The sequence below is a fragment of the Arabidopsis thaliana genome, assembly GCF_000001735.4.
Source record: "Arabidopsis thaliana chromosome 1 sequence".
Lineage (NCBI taxonomy): Eukaryota > Viridiplantae > Streptophyta > Magnoliopsida > Brassicales > Brassicaceae > Arabidopsis > Arabidopsis thaliana.
The window spans coordinates 18,375,510-18,394,100 of record NC_003070.9 but is presented as its reverse complement, the minus strand read 5'-3'; the positions used below and the strand labels follow the sequence as shown (position 1 = coordinate 18,394,100).

At 37.2% G+C, this 18,591-nt stretch overlaps 7 protein-coding genes and 2 non-coding genes across 13 annotated transcripts; 7 read left to right on the top strand and 2 right to left on the bottom strand.

Annotated features, from left to right (window-relative positions):
• The first annotated feature begins 70 nt into the window (after positions 1–70).
• FUT12 (fucosyltransferase 12) lies at positions 71–2,828 on the top strand. Its single transcript, NM_103858.5, has 7 exons — positions 71–721; positions 849–1,009; positions 1,108–1,349; positions 1,438–1,542; positions 1,664–1,820; positions 1,905–2,135; positions 2,224–2,828. Exons 1-7 carry the CDS (start codon positions 332–334, stop codon positions 2,477–2,479), a joined length of 1,542 nt encoding a protein of 513 aa, NP_175393.1. The 5' UTR covers positions 71–331; the 3' UTR covers positions 2,480–2,828.
• Positions 2,829–3,577: 749 nt separating this feature from the next.
• AT1G49700 (Plant protein 1589 of unknown function) lies at positions 3,578–5,309 on the top strand (the record flags this gene model as incomplete). 4 transcript variants are annotated; one of them, NM_001160941.2, is made up of 7 exons in its annotated part: positions 3,605–3,643; positions 3,736–3,844; positions 3,929–4,087; positions 4,192–4,323; positions 4,425–4,589; positions 5,013–5,109; positions 5,177–5,309. In NM_001160941.2, 7 exons carry the CDS (start codon positions 3,605–3,607, stop codon positions 5,307–5,309), a joined length of 834 nt encoding a protein of 277 aa, NP_001154413.2. The 4 variants fall into 4 exon arrangements, with proteins under 4 accessions (NP_001322682.1, NP_001154413.2, NP_175392.5 ...); NM_103857.5 differs by having other exon boundaries at positions 4,419–4,589; NM_001333399.1 differs by lacking the exons at positions 5,013–5,109; positions 5,177–5,309 and having other exon boundaries at positions 3,578–3,643; positions 4,425–4,777.
• Positions 5,310–5,408: 99 nt separating this feature from the next.
• AT1G07577 lies at positions 5,409–5,861 on the top strand. Its single transcript, NR_143409.1, has 2 exons — positions 5,409–5,610; positions 5,786–5,861. It is a non-coding gene; the product is annotated as an uncharacterized misc_RNA (transcript).
• A 365-nt stretch (positions 5,862–6,226) lies between these two features.
• On the bottom strand, positions 6,227–6,299 carry AT1G49690. The gene has a single exon. It is a non-coding gene; the product is annotated as a tRNA-Arg (tRNA).
• A 635-nt stretch (positions 6,300–6,934) lies between these two features.
• On the bottom strand, positions 6,935–7,234 carry AT1G49680 (mutator transposase MUDRA protein; the record flags this gene model as incomplete). The annotated part of the gene is made up of 1 exon (NM_103856.1): positions 6,935–7,234. The coding sequence occupies one exon, from the start codon at positions 7,232–7,234 to the stop codon at positions 6,935–6,937; it is 300 nt and encodes a 99-aa protein (NP_175391.1).
• A 720-nt stretch (positions 7,235–7,954) lies between these two features.
• On the top strand, positions 7,955–13,297 carry NQR (ARP protein (REF)). Of its 2 annotated transcripts, none has more exons than NM_103855.5 (18): positions 7,955–8,134; positions 8,453–8,626; positions 8,718–8,899; positions 8,988–9,093; positions 9,195–9,271; positions 9,541–9,628; positions 9,982–10,168; positions 10,274–10,400; positions 10,564–10,632; positions 10,700–10,801; positions 10,889–10,984; positions 11,141–11,215; positions 11,327–11,446; positions 11,522–11,650; positions 11,764–11,841; positions 11,960–12,046; positions 12,167–12,253; positions 12,460–12,843. In NM_103855.5, the coding sequence occupies exons 1-18, from the start codon at positions 8,080–8,082 to the stop codon at positions 12,508–12,510; spliced, it is 1,890 nt and encodes a 629-aa protein (NP_175390.2). In that variant the 5' UTR covers positions 7,955–8,079; the 3' UTR covers positions 12,511–12,843. The 2 variants fall into 2 exon arrangements, with proteins under 2 accessions (NP_175390.2, NP_001185182.1); NM_001198253.1 differs by having other exon boundaries at positions 7,993–8,134; positions 11,072–11,215; positions 12,460–13,297.
• A 902-nt stretch (positions 13,298–14,199) lies between these two features.
• Positions 14,200–15,467, top strand: CXE5 (carboxyesterase 5). The gene has a single exon (NM_103854.3). It carries the CDS (start codon positions 14,365–14,367, stop codon positions 15,322–15,324), a length of 960 nt encoding a protein of 319 aa, NP_175389.1. The 5' UTR covers positions 14,200–14,364; the 3' UTR covers positions 15,325–15,467.
• Positions 15,467–16,947, top strand: AT1G49650 (alpha/beta-Hydrolases superfamily protein). The gene has a single exon (NM_103853.5). It carries the CDS (start codon positions 15,614–15,616, stop codon positions 16,736–16,738), a length of 1,125 nt encoding a protein of 374 aa, NP_564550.1. The 5' UTR covers positions 15,467–15,613; the 3' UTR covers positions 16,739–16,947.
• Positions 16,948–17,294: 347 nt separating this feature from the next.
• On the top strand, positions 17,295–18,563 carry AT1G49640 (alpha/beta-Hydrolases superfamily protein). The gene has a single exon (NM_103852.3). The coding sequence runs from the start codon at positions 17,457–17,459 to the stop codon at positions 18,402–18,404; it is 948 nt and encodes a 315-aa protein (NP_175387.1). The 5' UTR covers positions 17,295–17,456; the 3' UTR covers positions 18,405–18,563.
• The last annotated feature ends 28 nt before the right edge of the window (positions 18,564–18,591 follow it).

Genomic DNA, 18,591 nt, shown 5'->3' with positions numbered 1-18,591 from the left:
ACTAACATAAGAGTATTTTAAAACCTCTAGACCATCAACCCAACTATAAATATACGTGGCCAATTCATGGGCTCCGTCGATGACCATAAAATAACTTGTGCATTGACTTTGAAGCTAAGCCTTAAAAAATCAAAACATATGTGTACATTATTCACATTCCTAATCTCTTACCTAAACTTAATAAAGCCTCGTACTGAGAGATCAAAACAAAACAAAACAAAACCCAAACACTTACCAAATCAATCAATTATCGAGAATCTTCCTTCCTTTAATCCTCAAAAAAAACAAAAACCTTTCTTCACCTCCTTTCCTTGATTCATCCTCTAGGTTAATGGGTGTTTTCTCGAATCTTCGAGGACCCAGAGCCGGAGCTACCCACGATGAATTTCCGGCGACCAATGGCTCTCCTTCGTCTTCTTCTTCTCCATCTTCATCAATCAAGCGAAAATTATCGAATTTGTTACCACTCTGCGTTGCTCTGGTAGTTATCGCTGAGATCGGGTTTCTGGGTCGGCTCGATAAAGTCGCTTTGGTTGATACGTTGACTGATTTCTTCACCCAGTCTCCGTCACTCTCGCAGTCTCCACCGGCGAGATCCGATCGGAAGAAGATCGGATTATTTACTGATAGGAGCTGCGAGGAGTGGTTGATGAGAGAAGATTCAGTTACTTACTCTAGAGATTTTACTAAAGATCCAATTTTTATCTCTGGTGGTGAAAAGGTAAAACATTTTGTGTTCTGTGGAAGATGGTTTTGATCATTCCTTTTTTGGGCTAGATATAGTAGAGTGATTGATTAGTCAGTAGAATAAAAGAATAATGATTTCATTTGCGTTCACAATTGGTTAGGACTTTCAATGGTGTTCTGTGGATTGTACATTTGGAGATAGTTCAGGGAAAACACCAGATGCTGCGTTTGGATTAGGTCAGAAACCTGGAACTCTTAGTATAATACGTTCCATGGAATCAGCACAGTATTATCCAGAAAATGATCTTGCACAGGCACGACGGTGGGTAAGCACAATCTCAACAGTTGCTTTAAACGTATTTCACGACGTGTCTTTTGGTGGAATGTATATGAAGTGTAATGTGTTTTCTTGTTCATCAGGAGAGGTTATGATATAGTGATGACCACTAGTCTATCATCAGATGTTCCTGTTGGATATTTTTCGTGGGCGGAGTATGATATTATGTCTCCGGTACAGCCAAAAACTGAGAGAGCTATTGCAGCTGCTTTTATTTCTAATTGTGGTGCTCGGAATTTTCGTCTACAAGCACTTGAGGCATTGATGAAAACTAACATTAAGATTGATTCTTATGGTGGTTGTCATCGAAACCGGGATGGGAAAGGTAACATAAGTAAATCAGGCAAATTATACATTGGTAGATCAACGAGCTGTCTTTTTGATGTGATTTGTTTTTATTAATATTCATGTAGTTGACAAGGTTGAAGCTCTTAAGCGATACAAATTCAGTTTGGCTTTTGAGAATACTAACGAGGAAGATTATGTCACCGAGAAGTTCTTTCAATCCTTAGTTGCTGGTATGTTTTAGATTTCATCTGTCTTTGTGAGCATATCTTACAAGTTCTTGTACTTTGTTGTCAGAAGTATTTCATTAAAAGTTTATATAAAGCTATGCAATTTTTCAACATATGATCTCAGGGTCCGTCCCCGTGGTAGTTGGTCCTCCAAATATAGAAGAATTTGCGCCTGCTTCGGACTCATTCCTTCACATTAAGACTATGGAAGATGTAGAGCCAGTTGCAAAGAGAATGAAGTATCTCGCAGCTAACCCTGCTGCTTATAATCAGACACTAAGGTCTGATTTTTTATTTCCATAAATGATTATAAATATGTGCGATAACTTCTTCTTGAAAGCTTCATGCTTCTGTTTTGGTTTTAGATGGAAATACGAGGGTCCTTCAGATTCTTTCAAGGCACTTGTTGATATGGCTGCTGTACACTCTTCTTGCCGTCTCTGCATTTTCCTGGCCACGAGGGTCCGAGAACAAGAAGAGGAAAGCCCTAATTTCAAGAAACGACCGTGCAAATGTAGCAGGGGAGGATCAGACACAGTTTATCATGTTTTTGTTAGAGAAAGAGGCCGGTTTGAAATGGAATCAGTCTTTTTGAGGTAAGAAAGCTTATCATTTGGTTCACCACTGAATCAAAACAATGATTAGTATTGATTTAACCGGAATATCGTTTCTTGTCCAATCCAGGGGTAAAAGTGTGACTCAGGAAGCTCTAGAATCTGCAGTTCTCGCCAAGTTCAAGTCTTTAAAACATGAGGCAGTGTGGAAGAAGGAAAGGCCTGGAAACTTAAAAGGAGACAAAGAGCTTAAAATACATCGGATTTACCCGCTTGGCCTAACGCAACGACAGGCTTTGTACAACTTCAAATTCGAGGGAAATTCGAGTCTAAGTAGTCACATTCAAAACAACCCTTGTGCTAAATTTGAGGTTGTCTTCGTCTAGTTTCATTCCTCTGGATCTGTCACAGGTATCATCTCAGCTAAGAAGACATTTCTCTGTGCTAGAATCGCAAAGTGCTAAACAAACCGATTAGATGAAACAAAAGGTTAATAGTCATGAGATTGGTGAACTCATTTTGTTTAGGCAGTGTATCTGTAAATCGTTCTGACATTGCAGACGATGTGTTCTTGATAGCTGGATGCATAAATGTTTGAAGATTTAGAGCAATTTGATAGTTTTGAATCTCTTGAGAGTGTGTTAATTAATCTTTAAATTTTTCTTGGGTTGTTGATGCGTAAACACAATTAGTCTCACAAGAAGATTATCAAGTTCTCTTAATAATATTACCAACGAACAAAAATATTACACAGAATTTGTTTTTTTAAAGATATGTAATTAATTTGTAAACTTTTTAATAGTTCGTTACTTTAGAATAAATACGGTTAGAGAATTAGATATTCCCAAAAAAATAGATGACCTATATTCAGCCACTACACTAAGACAATATAATCGTAAGGTTGTGAAAAAATATTTTTTATATATATGCGACAACTATGGGTTAAATTTTAACCACAGTTAGTGTTTTCGTTAGTAAAGATAATAACCGTTAATTCGGATATGTGATTTTATCAATTTTTATTAAATGAAGGTTTTAAAAGCAACCAAAATTAAGTTAAGTATTTTTATTTCAAATTTAATACTACAAATACTAAATGTCTAAATTAAAAATGGATGACGGTTCTTTCGGGTTTTCCCGCAAAAATATTACACAAATATTTTTTTTTAAAGATATGTAATTAATTTATAAACATTTTAATAGTTCGGTACTTTAAAATAAATGCGGTTAAGAAAAAAGATATTCACAAAAAAAAATCTTTAAGATTCTGAGAATCTTTTAATCGACCTGAATATTAAACAACAGAGTTAAGGAAACTAAATAATAAATTAAAGCTAGCTAAAATTAAGGAAACACGTTAATAAAAGGTTCCCAACTACTTATTTCTCTCTCATTCGCGCAATCTTCCGCTTTTTAATGAAAACCCTGAGACCTTGTTCATCATTATTCATCTGAACCAAAAGCTGCTTCCTCTTTTTTTTTTTGTGAAAACAATCTCTCTTTGTTGAGTTATGAGCAGATACCAGTATATTCTGAGAACCATAGATTATGTATGTTAGACTTTATTCTTTTCCCCTAAAATATTTAAGAATTCGTTTCTGTGTTTTGACTTTTCAGAAACAATAAAATTCATGTGTTTCAGGTCAAGGAAAAAATCGAGAGGAGGTGTATTCAAAAGTACATGAGTTTGGAAGAAACCATGACTTATATGTATGATCATGACCATATTCCTAAACATATCACTGCAACAAGTAAGTAAAAGAAAATCAATTTGATTTCGGATTGAGAAACATATAAACTAGAAAAGCTTTTCTTTTATTTTTTTTTGTTTTCAGTTTGGGAACATCTTCAAAGAGAGAACCCAAATTTCTTTAAAGAATACAACAAACGATGCGAATTGGTTCGTCAAATAGTTACACTCAACGACTTGCTTGCTCAGCAAATAGATCTGATGCAAAGACTTAGCCAACTTGATGTTGGTACTACTGCACCAGGTACTTAATTAGAGATAAACCCTTTTGTGTATCCTTAAGATTATTATTACTTTAAATCAGTTTATGAAGAAGACATTGTTTTTTTGAATTTATGTATTGTGTAGTAACAAAGTTGCAAGAACCTAATGATCATCATCATGATGAAGTCCAAACTCTTGAACAGTGGTTGGAGACTAATGGTTTTGCTAATATAGAAGATACATTCCTTTGTTTAAGCGATCTGGTTGATGCACCAGGTACGTCGTTAAAGAAAACCACTCTCTTTCTAGTTAAGATTAGTCTTTAAAATGAGAAGATCTCTTCTTTTAATTCTGTTTTTTTTTTTTTGTAGTAACAGAGGTGCAGAAACCTAAGGATAAAGATCAAAGTTGTGATCAGTGGATTAATGGGTCTAATGATTTAGCTTCTATAGAAGAAACAGTTTCTTCTTTGATCAATCCATCACCATTTGCTGAAACACCACAATCAGAACCTCCTGGTCTACGATACGATACCGATTGTGGTGACTCGAATCTTGAACAATTCGCTAGAGATTTAGAAGATCAACAACAAAGGATGCAACAAAAATTCCAGAGAGGACAACAACCTCAACATTTAATTAATCAAAAGTGTACTTGAAGATCTTTTCACCCAATGTTTTGGTTTCGTTTCTCAGTTCGATGAAATGTTTTGGATTCTTCTTCTTCTTTTTCTCAATCTTATATATTTCATTTTGCTTCCAATGCAATTTCAGAGATATGTTACTGGCGTTTGTGTAAACAATAATAAAAAAGAATAGCCAATAAGATATTTTAGATAAATTTCTTGATTGTTTTAAAAAGTTTGCTAACAAAAATATTAGAAGTGAAAAAGCATCATGTATTAGAGACACTAAAGTCCCACATCGGAAGGAACAAACTTTTCTCTACTCTATATATAAGTTCAGCTTGCATTACCGCAACGTCGAACCTAGTAACGTGGGTTTATGATCCGAGTGGAGACAACAAGGTGATGGTACATTGGGTCGGATCTCAATGGGCCGGGTTCGGCTTGGGCTCTTTACTGGCCTGCCCATTCCAAGTCGGGAGTTGAGATATCTTCTGAGCGAAGGTTCGGAGCCAATATCTCTTTAGAGCGGAGGAGACCGCGTGAGGCTGGTTTCACAGAGCAGCGTCCACCTTCCGTTCTCGACGGTGGAAGGATAACGGGCCCGTTGTCTTCCGAGCCCACTATGACCCATTAGGCCGACTCCAACTGAGCCATCACTTTTTTTTGGATCATCAGGGCTACAAGGTACACAATTTACTTACTCTTAAGAGGAAAAAATCTATAACTCTTGTATTTACATATTCGTTTTTTCAGCTTGGAAGTCGGAACTACTAGGTTATTTGGATATGAAATCAGTTAAAGACTCATTGATGTACTACGCCTTCAATACATTGTTAATAATGCTATTAGTTTTCACATATATTGGTGGCTCATTTGTACGACAATCATAAGAGAGCTTCAAAACAGAGGAGAAGTGGGAGAAGAGATAAGATCAGGTACCAATTTTCTTTCAATTGTTGTTTTTAAGATTGAAAGTTTTGCTTATAAGGGATCAATGGTTGCTAGAATCTGTTACATAAACATTGAACTATCACGCATACGAATCGTTAAGTAACTTGACTTATGTTATGTCTTTGAGTGATTCCTTTTTATAATTTACATCAATGGCAGATTCGGAGGATGATGACTAGGGTTTGCTAGAGGTCATGGTGAAAAATGGTTTTCAGATACCTCAGAATTAATGACACTTTAAGCATTGCTATTACTCAGATATGTCTTCTCTTTTGCTCTAGGTTAATGAGTAATATATAGCAAAGAAATCTATTTTTATTGTAAATGAAAATTAAACCCCTTTTGTATGGGTAATGGGTTAATGTAATTTAGTTGAGAGTCCCTGAAAAAGAAGATTGTCTTCTGTGTGCGTGTGTGTGTTTAAACTCTTTTGTACTTTGAGAAGAAGATTAACCAAAGTCTGAGTGGATTGATCAAAAACCATCAAACCACAATAAAAAATCGATTAAACCAAATTGTTGCTTGAGTTGAGAGTTACTTTTATAGTGTCTCACATATGGCAAATCTGAAAATGGAAAAAAAAAAAAAAAAACAAAGAAACGCGCCAGGTAGGGGTCGAACCTACGACCTTCTGCTTAGGAAACAGACGCTCTATCCACTGAGCTACAGGCGCTTTTTTGAACAATAGTTATTGTTGATAATATTTAATCGTATGCGACTTTAGGCGCAGTTGAGAAAATAAAGACATAATGTGTGTCACACATTCTTTTACACTGTAACCAAATTAGTACAAAGAAACGTATTCTGTAGACAAAAAAAATGGCGTGGTGCGATATTCTTGTAGTTTTTAGTTTGACCGTATCTTACAAGTTCATGTAGTTTTAGACTTTAAAATTAAGGTAATAATAATTTCATTAGTTAAATAACAGCCTAGAAAAAGAAGATAATCAAAAAACAAAAAGAAGAAAAGAATCTTCTATTAGATTTTGGGTTGGCTGATTTTCGAGTCATAAATTATTTCGATTCTCAGCTTTCACCCCCGGACTTTTGGGCCCTTAAATTTCCACCATCAATTTTCATATTCCTCAAAATTACATCATCTACTTTCGAATTCATGCTTAAACATACATTTCCAATTGAACCATTCATTTAACCGGGATTAACCACAAATCCGCGTTTACTGTACCGCGATTGTGATTAACCCGACTAATACCCAGACCCGTTAAGAAAACGACGTCGTTTTCATTTCGTTTAACTCATCAAAAAGAGAAAGAAAACGACGTCGTTTTCATTCTTCTTCTTTAACTCTCAAATCGATTTGGTAGTCCTCTTCTTTTGACTTTCATCTCTGTCTCCATCGTCTTCTAGATTGACGTCTCCATCAGACGCTATGTCACCATCGTCTTCTCTATTCTCCTCTCCATCAGAAGCTCTGTCTCCATCTATCCCGACGTCGTCTCCCTCGATTCTGGTGGCTTCGTCCTCCTCGACTCCGCTATCACCACTATCACTTCCATCGTCGGCTTCAATGTCACTCTCTGGAGGTTCGAAATCGGGGTCATCTGGATCGCTTTGGTAAATCAATCCTTCCTCCCACCAATTCTTCATTTCTCCCTATTCGAAACCCAAATCGAGACCCAAAAATTCGAACCGAAGAAGAAAACCCCAAATCTCCTTTTGTCTTTCTCTCTCAAGAACCCTAATTTCACAGTGTCGAGATTAAAGAAGAACGACTAAATCGATTTGAGAGTTAAAGAAGAAGAATGAAAACGACGTCGTTTTCTTTCTCTTTTTGATGAGTTAAACGAAATGAAACGACGTCGTTTTCTTAACGGGTCTGGGTATTAGTCGGGTTAATCGCAATCGCGGTACAGTAAACGCGGATTTGTGGTTAATCCCGGTTAAATGAATGGTTCAATTGGAAATGTATGTTTAAGCATGAATCCGAAAGTAGATGATGTAATTTTGGGAATATGAAAGTTGATGGTGGAAATTTAAGGGCCCAAAAGTCCGGGGGTGAAAGCTGAGAATCGAAATAGTTTATGGCTCGAAAATCAGCCAACCCTTAGATTTTATGTCGTAATAAAAGCATTATTTGAAGAAAAAAATCATATCTTTTGGTTTTTAAACCCCTTATATAGTTATTAGTATGCTTCTAAGGTAAGAATTGATTTTTTCCTATCCATCCTAGAGTAAGAGTTGATTTCTTGTTCAATAGCTAGCCGTTCCGTTAAAAACAATGGAATGACCGGTTTGGGTAAGGACTAACCGGGTTTGGCAAACCAAATGCCGTAATTATTGCAGACGTGTCACAATGGAACACTCAGTGGCTTCTTGATTATATTTTTCGAGTTTCGAGGATCAAACAATTCAATCATCATCTTCTACCTCTGCTCCAATTTCTCTGAAAACAAGAAAACCTTAATCAATCGAAATCTCAGTGTAACTAATCAATGGAGATCAAGCCTGGTTTATCCGCTCTCGTCACTGGCGGCGCCTCTGGGATCGGTAAAAAAAATTCATTTTCAACAATTCATTTTCTGTTTGTTATTCATGAAATCTGCTGCTGGGTTATTTTCGTGTTTAGTAAATTGGATTATTTTTCCTTAGATTTACGTATGAAACTGGTGTGTGTCTGTTTCTTCTTTACCCAAATTTGGATGATGTCATGATCTTAAAATTGGTGAAGCTTTTTTTACCATGATGAAAGAAGCTCAGTACTTTTTGTTTGGGTATTGAAAAGCACGTCAGTACTATTGTCACTCTCTCTTTACTAAGTAATACAATGTGATATTTTTGGTGATGAGATGGTTCAATTATGTGTAGGTCGAGCTCTCTGCTTAGCTCTTGCAGAGAAAGGAGTTTTTGTAACAGTCGCTGATTTTTCGGAGGAGAAAGGACAAGAGACTACTTCGCTTGTTCGAGAAGCGAATGCCAAGTTTCATCAGGGCTTAAGCTTTCCTTCTGCTATCTTTGTGAAATGTGATGTGACTAATAGAGGTTAGTTAGTGTGTTAGTTTAGCTTTCATGATGAAACAGAAAACTTTGTCTTATTGACTGTTGTTATTAATCCTCTGGTTTATGGAAACAGGAGATCTCCTCGCTGCTTTCGATAAGCATTTAGCCACATTTGGAACACTTGACATCTGTATCAACAATGCTGGGATTAGCACTCCTTTAAGATTTGATAAAGATGACACTGATGGATCTAAATCATGGAAACACACCATTAATGTCGATCTGATTGCAGTAGTTGAAGGCACACAACTTGCGGTAAGTCTCGTATTCCTTGGCTTGTAAAGCTCTGATTTTTGTTATCTCGGTTTTATCTGATTATTTATGATTTTCAACTTTTGTGTAGATCAAAGCTATGAAAGCAAAACAAAAGCCTGGAGTTATCATTAACATGGGATCAGCTGCGGGTCTTTATCCAATGCCCGTTGATCCTATCTATGCTGCCTCTAAAGGTTTTATGTTACTTGTGTCTTATTGTTTCTTTCATTTGTTCATTGAATTATATAAAGATGTTTAATTCTTTTTGCTTATCCCATATGTTACATTTCTGCAGCCGGTGTCGTATTATTCACTAGATCATTAGCATATTACAGGCGCCAGGGGATTCGCATCAATGTGCTTTGCCCTGAAGTAAGACAAATATCTGAATATTCAAAATGTTTATTAATGCTCTATTGGGGGTTTTGAGTGGTACAGTATGTTTGATAAATAATTGGTAGCCACTGACATGAAACTTAAGGTGTCATGCGTGAGGCATATGGGTTTAGATTTTCGTTTTCCTCTCATCAAAAATACTTGTTACTTTAAAAAAAGCTCTGTTATGGTTGTGTTTGTTACAATTAAAATACTTTTTAGCTGAGTGTTGTTTAATTTTTTGCTTCTGCACTTTTGATGTGCAGTTTATCAAGACAGACTTAGCTGAAGCTATTGATGCTTCAATACTAGAGTCAATAGGCGGTTACATGTCTATGGACATGTTGATTAAAGGTGTGTATGCGGATTATATACTTGGAGTCTTGAACTTGGATGATATCTTAGGGATCGGCTGACATATGTCTGCCGGACATGTTCAGGCTTTCTATTTACGTTTTCATATCAAGGAAATAATATTGTTTTACGTTTTTTCGACATGGCTGATTAGTTTAGTAGAATGTTGAGAATTAGTCCGTGCAGAAAGATTTGGAACACATGAATGTTCTTACGTTTTCAACTGTATATATCTCTGTTGTATGGATTGGTAAATGTTCTCACCTCTAACTTCTATTGAAAAGCATTGCAAGTTGTTCCAAAATATGTGATCAAACCATTTCGTTCATGTGTTTGCCATATTTTTGCTTTAGGTGCTTTTGAGCTTATAACCGATGAGAAAAAGGCGGGGGCATGTCTATGGATTACCAAACGCAGGGGTTTGGAGTATTGGCCAACTCCAATGGAAGAGACAAAGTACTTGGTGGGTTCAAGTTCCAGGAAAAGACCTTCTTTTAAAGTTTCTACAAAAATAGAATTTCCTCAAAGCTTCGAGAAAATGTAAGTTTATATGGGACTATGTGTGACAATTTTTATAGGCATTTGAATTTTGTATTTCTGTCTCCTCTTAAACTTTACATACTGCTGGCTTATTCTCTCCTTCAGGATTGTACACACCTTGTCTCACAAATTCCGCAGTGCTACCCGCATAGTCCGTGCACCACTACAATTACCCATTGGACCACACCAAGTTCTCCTGAAAATCATCTATGCTGGTGTTAACGCAAGTGATGTAAGATCATATTATCGTCTATTGTGTGCAAAACGTTTTGTTGTCTCGCTTATCGTTGTACATTTAACTGTTTTTAGATTCCCTATCATTATCAGTTATTAGGTAATACACCCTTGTTGTGAAATGTACTTTTTAATTGATCCTTATTTTGTACCATGAACAGGTAAACTTCAGCTCAGGTCGTTACTTTACTGGTGGCTCCCCGAAGCTTCCCTTTGATGCTGGATTTGAGGTATATTTTGTTCAATTTCAACTTCAACAGCTTTTGTTCAATTCTAAATCGCTTCAATGTTTTCCAGGGAGTTGGACTAATTGCAGCAGTGGGAGAATCTGTTAAGAATTTGGAAGTTGGGACTCCAGCTGCTGTTATGACGTTTGGAGCATATTCTGAATACATGATAGTATGAGAACTACTAAACCATATGAGCAACAAGTTGACATTTTTCAAGGCTTCAGTGATCATGTGAACCTGTCTGTTTTGGATTTAGGTATCTTCTAAGCATGTTCTTCCTGTTCCAAGACCAGATCCAGAAGTTGTTGCCATGCTTACCTCGGGATTAACTGCATTAATCGCCCTTGAAAAGGTCGTGCTAACGAGTGTCATTAACTGTCTGTTTTCATCGTTTTTCATTTCAGACTCTCAAATTCCTCATTTTTGTATGTATTAATAGCTGTATGATATTCTTAAGTTGCTAGTTCAATTATCTCTGACATTTTCTTTATCTTATGGGAATTCACAGGCAGGACAAATGAAATCAGGTGAAACTGTACTTGTGACTGCTGCTGCAGGAGGGACTGGACAATTTGCAGTCCAGGTATATGTCCTGAAGTTGTTTAAAGTATTATCCATAGGATACATATTTCTGTTTCATTTGTGGAAGTATTTATGCCAGTTGAAAATAGATTTTAAGAGATTCTCTATGCAGCTTGCAAAGTTATCAGGAAATAAAGTGATTGCTACTTGCGGGGGATCAGAGAAGGCCAAGCTATTGAAAGAGCTTGGGGTCGATCGAGTCATAGACTACAAATCCGAGAATATAAAGACGGTAGGTCTTGTGTAGAAACTTTTATTAGTATATGTGGCTAAGTGACAATTATTCATACTGGTCTAATCTTCATAGGTCTTGAAAAAGGAGTTTCCGAAGGGTGTAAATATCATCTATGAATCTGTAGGTGGTCAAATGTTTGACATGTGCTTGAATGCTCTTGCTGTTTACGGACGACTCATCGTGATTGGAATGATCTCTCAGGTTCCCTATCATATCACTCTCGATACGTCTTTTATTTGATAAATTAAGTCCATTCACCTGTTCTGTTGTATTTAGCTTTTGAAACTGCTAGACGTCTGATTCCTTTTTTACAGTATCAAGGAGAGAAGGGATGGGAACCTGCAAAATATCCAGGGCTCTGCGAGAAAATTTTAGCAAAAAGCCAAACCGTGGTATGGGGTCTACTTGACAATGTTTTTTCAACTCAAAACCGCTAAATCTAAAATGTTGATCTAGGAAACGCATATTCCTTAAGTTGATTCAAACTAAACAAACACCAATTTGTTTCAGGCTGGTTTCTTTCTGGTGCAATATAGTCAACTGTGGAAACAAAATCTTGACAAGTTGTTCAATCTTTACGCTCTCGGAAAGCTCAAGGTAATGCATCCTTATCGTTATTTTGAATTTACGTGCTTACATTCAGTTTTGTTCACCAAATTGTTTCTTCACTAACTATTCCAAACACCACTTTACTTTCTATTTTTCTCACTTTGGCAGGTTGGGATTGATCAGAAAAAGTTTATAGGTCTAAATGCTGTAGCAGATGCTGTTGAATATCTGCATTCGGGTAAAAGCACCGGAAAGGTTAGAAATAGTTTTCTTACTAATCGAAAAGTTTGAATAAGAACCACGCTCATTTCCTTTGGAACATTAGGACTAGAATCTGTAATTCTTTTACGTGGAGCGTATAAAATTGGATGCTATCTGATTCTTGACGTGTTAAAGTGTGTACATTTACAGCTTGGTGTTAACCAGAATCTATTGTTTATTCAAAATTTGTTTTTGCGTAGGTTGTCGTTTGCATTGATCCCGCATTTGAGCAGAAAACGTCGAGACTGTAAACAAAACATCCACAAAGCAAAATCCAGTTTGGGAGTCTATACATGAGTGGAGCTTTTCCTTTCTTCTTCTTCTTCTTCTTTGGAGGCAAAAAAGGGCTTAGTAAGTAGAGAGTTCTTTAAGCTTATGTTTACAATAAACAGAGGAGAAAGTTTTCTAAAATCTAAAGTTAAACGTCAAAGTAACATTTACACCATCACAAAAATAAAAGAAACAACTGAATAATAGGTTGCATCGTTTAAGCATCAAATATTATTGTGTATTTCTTTGACAATTAACTAACTAATAACGCATTATATGATTTTAATGTGGAAAATGGGTTTTTCTTTTTATTATTTGTTTATTGTTGCCATAAATTTCTGAAGTCAGGTATAAAACAATAACATGTAATTTTGTTTACATAAAAAAATAAAAACAAGTAAAGTATATAATAAAAGGGTAGTGTGATGTATTAAGAGTTTATTGCAAATAAGGCATTTGTCTTAGATATATATTTTATTTTAGGCAGATTTAGGCACTTCTTTCCTGGGGAAAGTCGTTTTTACCCTTACAGAGAGATGATGTTGCTCTTTCTTTGTTGATGAACTTTTACGTTTTACATTAGAAATCAAAAATACTTGCGACCAACACCAACAACTTTGGAGTCATTGATTACAGAGTGATGTCAGCGACGATTAGAAATTCAGACGACTAACAATTGGTCCTCATGAGATGTGAATGCGATCTAGATTTTTAACATCCCACATTTTGAGATCTGGAAAAAAAAAACAAGAAACAAAAAAGTCCCACGATTTGGTATTACGATTTGCACGTTTTTTTGTTCAGTGATTTTTGTGCAGGTTAAGGAACTCAAGAAGTGATTGATACTTTGTTGATTGCTCAATTGATGTTCATAATCATGTCTACAAGTACATTGATTTTTGTTCATGTTAATGGTGTTTGATGATAATGAGGATGGTTGTAGTGTTGTGTTATTGTGTGTATGTAAGAATTGTAGACTGTATATTTGACGGTTTGGGTTTACAAGTCTAATTCTAGGGTATAGCGTTTACCATTGACGCCGTTCGTTACCCCTCGCCGTCAAAGCCGTGAACCACCACCAAATCTTTGTGCTACCGTCAAAGCTTCACGCCTACCGTCAAAGCTGCAAGTCCACTATCTAAGCCATATATCTCTGAATGTCAAAAGAAACTTAAAATTGAATCAGAGATGGAGATGCATTTTTTAGAAGATAAACGCATTCTTTTCACCTCATTCTCAACTCCAGCTCATAGTTTAAGGGCAAAAATGTCCGTAACAATAAAAATTGGAGTTATTATATGCTTTTACTGTTTAGAGTGCCTGTTTTGAAAGAAATGTTTTCAAAATGCTTGTTTGGAATATAAGCTCATGTATTAAACTCTATATAAATGTTTGAATGATGTACTATTGGAAAGAATTTTTCAAATGTGTTTTTCCTTGAAATAGAATCCTAAACTAGAAGAATATTTGATACTCTAAAAAGGACTAGACAAAAAAGATTTGGTCCTTTGAACTTTGAAGATAAGTTGTCAATATCTGCCCATATTAGCTGTTGTAACTTGCAAGTAATCAAAACCTTACCTAAAGCATCCATTTGCTTTTCTTTTTGTCATTATTCCTTTAATTTTACATACCAAACAAAAAATAAATTAAAAAGGAAAAAAAAAAAAAAAAAAACAGAAAAAAGCTACGTGGCCACTCTTATTGCTACGCGTCGATGCAAAGAACAATTATTTTCATTTAAATAGCAATTCACTACTAATAATTAAAAAGGCTCACTCCAACTCCAACTCCAACTCCAACTAACAACACTCTTCTTCATTCTTCTTCAATCAATGGAATCTGAAATCGCCTCCGAGTTTCTTCCTTTCTGCCGGATTTACAAAGACGGTCGTGTAGAACGACTCATCGGCACCGATACCATCCCGGCCTCTCTAGATCCAACATACGACGTCGTTTCAAAAGACGTTATATACTCACCGGAGAATAACCTCTCCGTTCGTCTCTTCCTCCCTCACAAATCAACAAAACTCACCGCCGGTAACAAGCTCCCTCTACTTATCTACATCCACGGCGGAGCTTGGATCATCGAGTCACCTTTCTCCCCACTCTACCACAATTACCTCACTGAAGTAGTCAAATCCGCTAACTGCCTCGCTGTCTCTGTTCAGTATCGCCGTGCACCGGAAGATCCTGTTCCGGCGGCTTATGAAGATGTATGGTCCGCGATTCAGTGGATTTTTGCTCATTCTAATGGATCTGGTCCTGTAGATTGGATTAACAAACACGCCGATTTCGGTAAAGTTTTCCTCGGCGGAGATAGCGCAGGCGGTAACATATCGCATCACATGGCGATGAAAGCTGGTAAAGAGAAGAAGCTAGATCTCAAAATCAAAGGTATTGCTGTTGTTCATCCAGCTTTCTGGGGAACAGATCCGGTTGATGAATACGATGTGCAAGATAAAGAAACGAGAAGCGGAATCGCGGAAATTTGGGAGAAGATTGCGAGTCCGAATAGTGTTAATGGGACGGATGATCCGTTGTTTAATGTAAACGGATCCGGGTCGGATTTTTCTGGGTTGGGATGTGATAAGGTTTTGGTTGCGGTAGCTGGGAAAGATGTGTTTGTTAGGCAAGGATTGGCTTATGCGGCGAAGCTGGAGAAGTGTGAGTGGGAAGGTACTGTTGAGGTGGTTGAGGAAGAAGGTGAGGACCATGTGTTTCATTTGCAGAATCCTAAATCTGATAAGGCTTTGAAATTCTTGAAGAAGTTTGTCGAGTTTATTATTGGTTGAAACTTGAAAGAATGTTTTTTGTGTAAATGTTCTTCATGATCATGTAATCTTGTTTTTAAGAAATAAAATACATGAATTTCAGACTGTGTGAGAGTTATATGAACCTGTTAAATGTGTGTTATTATTTTCTTCAACATGAGAAAAAAATATGTGTAAAATATTAATTTGTTTTTTTTTGTATTCAAATTCTTATTAGATTTTTATCTTGTCGGTCGGTTTATCTATCTTCATAAAAATCCTTATCCAAAAAAGTGCAACCTCTTTCGCCGTAGAAAATATTCCGGGAACCATGCTCCGAAGAATCACTTGTTCTTCTTCACTTGCTTCACCCTCTCTCTTCCTCCGCTTCTTTCGCCAACTCCCTCGCTCTTACTCCTCACCGACCACCATCGCCGTCTCAGGCCGCAACATTCGCCGACTATCAACTCCAACCACTCTTCGTTGCATTTGTTCACACTCTTCATCTGAAATCATCTCCGAGCATCCTCCGTTCGTCAGGGTTTACAAAGACGGTCGTATCGAACGTCTTTCCGGCACCGAAACAGTCCCGGCTTCTCTAAACCCACGAAACGACGTCGTTTCAAAAGACGTTGTCTACTCACCGGGGCATAACCTCTCCGTTCGTCTCTTTCTCCCTCACAAATCAACACAACTCGCCGCCGGTAACAAACTCCCTCTACTTATCTACTTCCACGGCGGAGCTTGGATAAACGAATCCCCTTTCTCCCCAATCTACCACAATTTCCTCACGGAGGTAGTTAAATCCGCTAACTGCCTCGCCGTCTCGGTTCAATACCGCCGTGCACCGGAAGATCCGGTTCCGGCTGCCTATGAAGATACATGGTCTGCTATTCAATGGATTTTCTCACATTCCTGTGGATCTGGTGAAGAAGATTGGATTAACAAATACGCTGATTTCGAAAGAGTTTTTCTCGCCGGAGATAGTGCCGGTGGTAATATATCTCATCACATGGCTATGAGAGCTGGTAAAGAGAAGCTTAAGCCTAGAATCAAAGGGACTGTGATTGTGCATCCAGCGATTTGGGGGAAAGATCCGGTCGATGAGCACGATGTGCAAGATAGAGAGATCAGAGACGGAGTTGCAGAAGTTTGGGAGAAAATTGTGAGTCCGAATAGTGTTGATGGAGCGGATGATCCGTGGTTTAATGTGGTTGGATCCGGGTCGAATTTTTCCGGGATGGGATGTGACAAGGTTTTGGTTGAGGTGGCTGGGAAAGATGTGTTTTGGCGGCAAGGATTAGCTTACGCGGCGAAGCTAAAGAAGAGTGGGTGGAAAGGAGAGGTGGAGGTGATTGAGGAAGAAGATGAAGAGCATTGCTTCCATCTCTTAAATCCAAGTTCTGAAAATGCTCCCAGCTTCATGAAGAGATTTGTGGAGTTTATCACTGGTTAACATTGTTCTTTGTGTGACACGAATAAATTTTGATGTAACCTTTGAATTTGATTTGGTTCTCTATATAATTATGGTTAAGGAATTAAATACAGGAATGACTCGGTTGTGACTATATGAGATTTGTGGTCTAATATTTTATTTTATTTTTTGTTGCTGACAAATAGTAACACAATTTAGTTTCAAATACGTTTTATGCATATACATGTATCATAACAAACCTCAAATTGTCATTGAATTGGGTTCAAAGGAATAGATGTACAGTTTGACAAAAAAAAAAAGAAAAGGAATAGATGTACAATGTTATTGATCTAATTTGTGGCTATTAGTTATTACAGGCTCAGAATCAAGAAGGTAACGACTGGTGCATGCATATGTATACAAGTACTCACAAGATGGATTGAGGTCGGGTTATTGTCTGGATACATTTGTAATAAGAGTTTTTGGTTATACACCATCGGGTCCACCTCTAGTCTGATTAATATCCAAATATGGAAAGCAATATTGGTTAAGCAACTTGTGATTTTATCATTTTGCTAAAAATAACTAATGATTTGTTAGCAAAAGTAACTTATGATCATATCAAATTTAACCAAACCAGTTCATATCAAGCTGTGTACTTGTCAGGGTTTGATTGGATGAATCAGTGTATACTCATACATATAGTAAACTCACATACATATTACTCTGTTTCTGTTCTTCACTCTCTTTTCCAAAGAAGATGGAATCTGATCTAACCACAGAGCATCATCTACCATTCATCCGAATTCATAAGAACGGCCGAGTCGAGCGGCTTAGCGGCAACGACATCAAACCAACGTCTTTAAACCCACAAAACGATGTCGTTTCGAAAGACGTCATGTACTCATCGGACCACAACCTCTCCGTCCGTATGTTTCTCCCCAACAAATCTAGAAAACTCGACACCGCCGGTAACAAAATACCTCTACTCATCTACTTTCACGGCGGAGCTTACATCATACAATCTCCTTTCTCTCCGGTTTACCATAACTACCTCACGGAGGTTGTTATAACCGCTAACTGCCTAGCCGTGTCGGTTCAGTACCGTCTTGCGCCAGAGCATCCGGTTCCGGCGGCTTACGACGATTCATGGTCTGCGATTCAGTGGATCTTTTCTCATTCTGATGATTGGATTAATGAATACGCTGATTTCGACAGAGTTTTTATCGCCGGAGATAGTGCCGGAGCCAATATATCGCATCACATGGGAATAAGAGCTGGTAAGGAGAAGCTTAGCCCTACAATCAAAGGGATTGTTATGGTGCATCCAGGTTTTTGGGGGAAAGAACCGATCGACGAACACGATGTACAAGACGGAGAAGTCAGAAACAAGATCGCATATATTTGGGAAAATATCGTTAGCCCGAATAGTGTTGATGGAGTGAATGATCCGTGGTTTAATGTTGTTGGATCCGGATCGGATGTTTCCGAGATGGGATGTGAAAAGGTTTTGGTTGCGGTTGCCGGAAAAGATGTGTTTTGGCGGCAAGGATTGGCTTATGCGGCGAAGCTGGAGAAGAGTCAGTGGAAAGGAAGTGTTGAGGTGATTGAGGAAGAAGAGGAAGGACACTGCTTCCATCTCCATAACCATAATTCTCAAAATGCTTCGAAATTGATGCAGAAGTTTTTGGAGTTTATCATAAGTTGAATCTTGATGCTCAAGTATGGTATTAGATGACATAATCCTTTTATATAATCATATTGTTAACTTTAATAATAATTTATGATTTTAATCGTCAAATTTCGGAGAGTTGAACATACAAATAACTTATGATTTTAATCTCTAATTGCTGTGAATTTGTGTATCAAACTCCTGTATATTCGATAAATCATTC

Bases quoted from the DNA above. Each gene is read 5' to 3' on its own strand.
- FUT12 (NM_103858.5), top strand. From the start codon at position 332: ATGGGTGTTTTCTCGAATCTTCGAGGACCCAGAGCCGGAGCTACCCAC. The intron at 1,010-1,107 runs GTGGGTAAGCAC...CTTGTTCATCAG, and splicing joins GATCTTGCACAGGCACGACG to GAGAGGTTATGATATAGTGA. The intron at 1,821-1,904 runs GTCTGATTTTTT...TTTTGGTTTTAG, and splicing joins GCTTATAATCAGACACTAAG to ATGGAAATACGAGGGTCCTT.
- NQR (NM_001198253.1), top strand. From the start codon at position 8,080: ATGGAGATCAAGCCTGGTTTATCCGCTCTCGTCACTGGCGGCGCCTCT. The intron at 8,627-8,717 runs GTTAGTTAGTGT...TTATGGAAACAG, and splicing joins ATGTGATGTGACTAATAGAG to GAGATCTCCTCGCTGCTTTC. The intron at 11,447-11,521 runs GTAGGTCTTGTG...TAATCTTCATAG, and splicing joins AATCCGAGAATATAAAGACG to GTCTTGAAAAAGGAGTTTCC.
- CXE5 (NM_103854.3), top strand. From the start codon at position 14,365: ATGGAATCTGAAATCGCCTCCGAGTTTCTTCCTTTCTGCCGGATTTAC.
- AT1G49650 (NM_103853.5), top strand. From the start codon at position 15,614: ATGCTCCGAAGAATCACTTGTTCTTCTTCACTTGCTTCACCCTCTCTC.
- AT1G49640 (NM_103852.3), top strand. From the start codon at position 17,457: ATGGAATCTGATCTAACCACAGAGCATCATCTACCATTCATCCGAATT.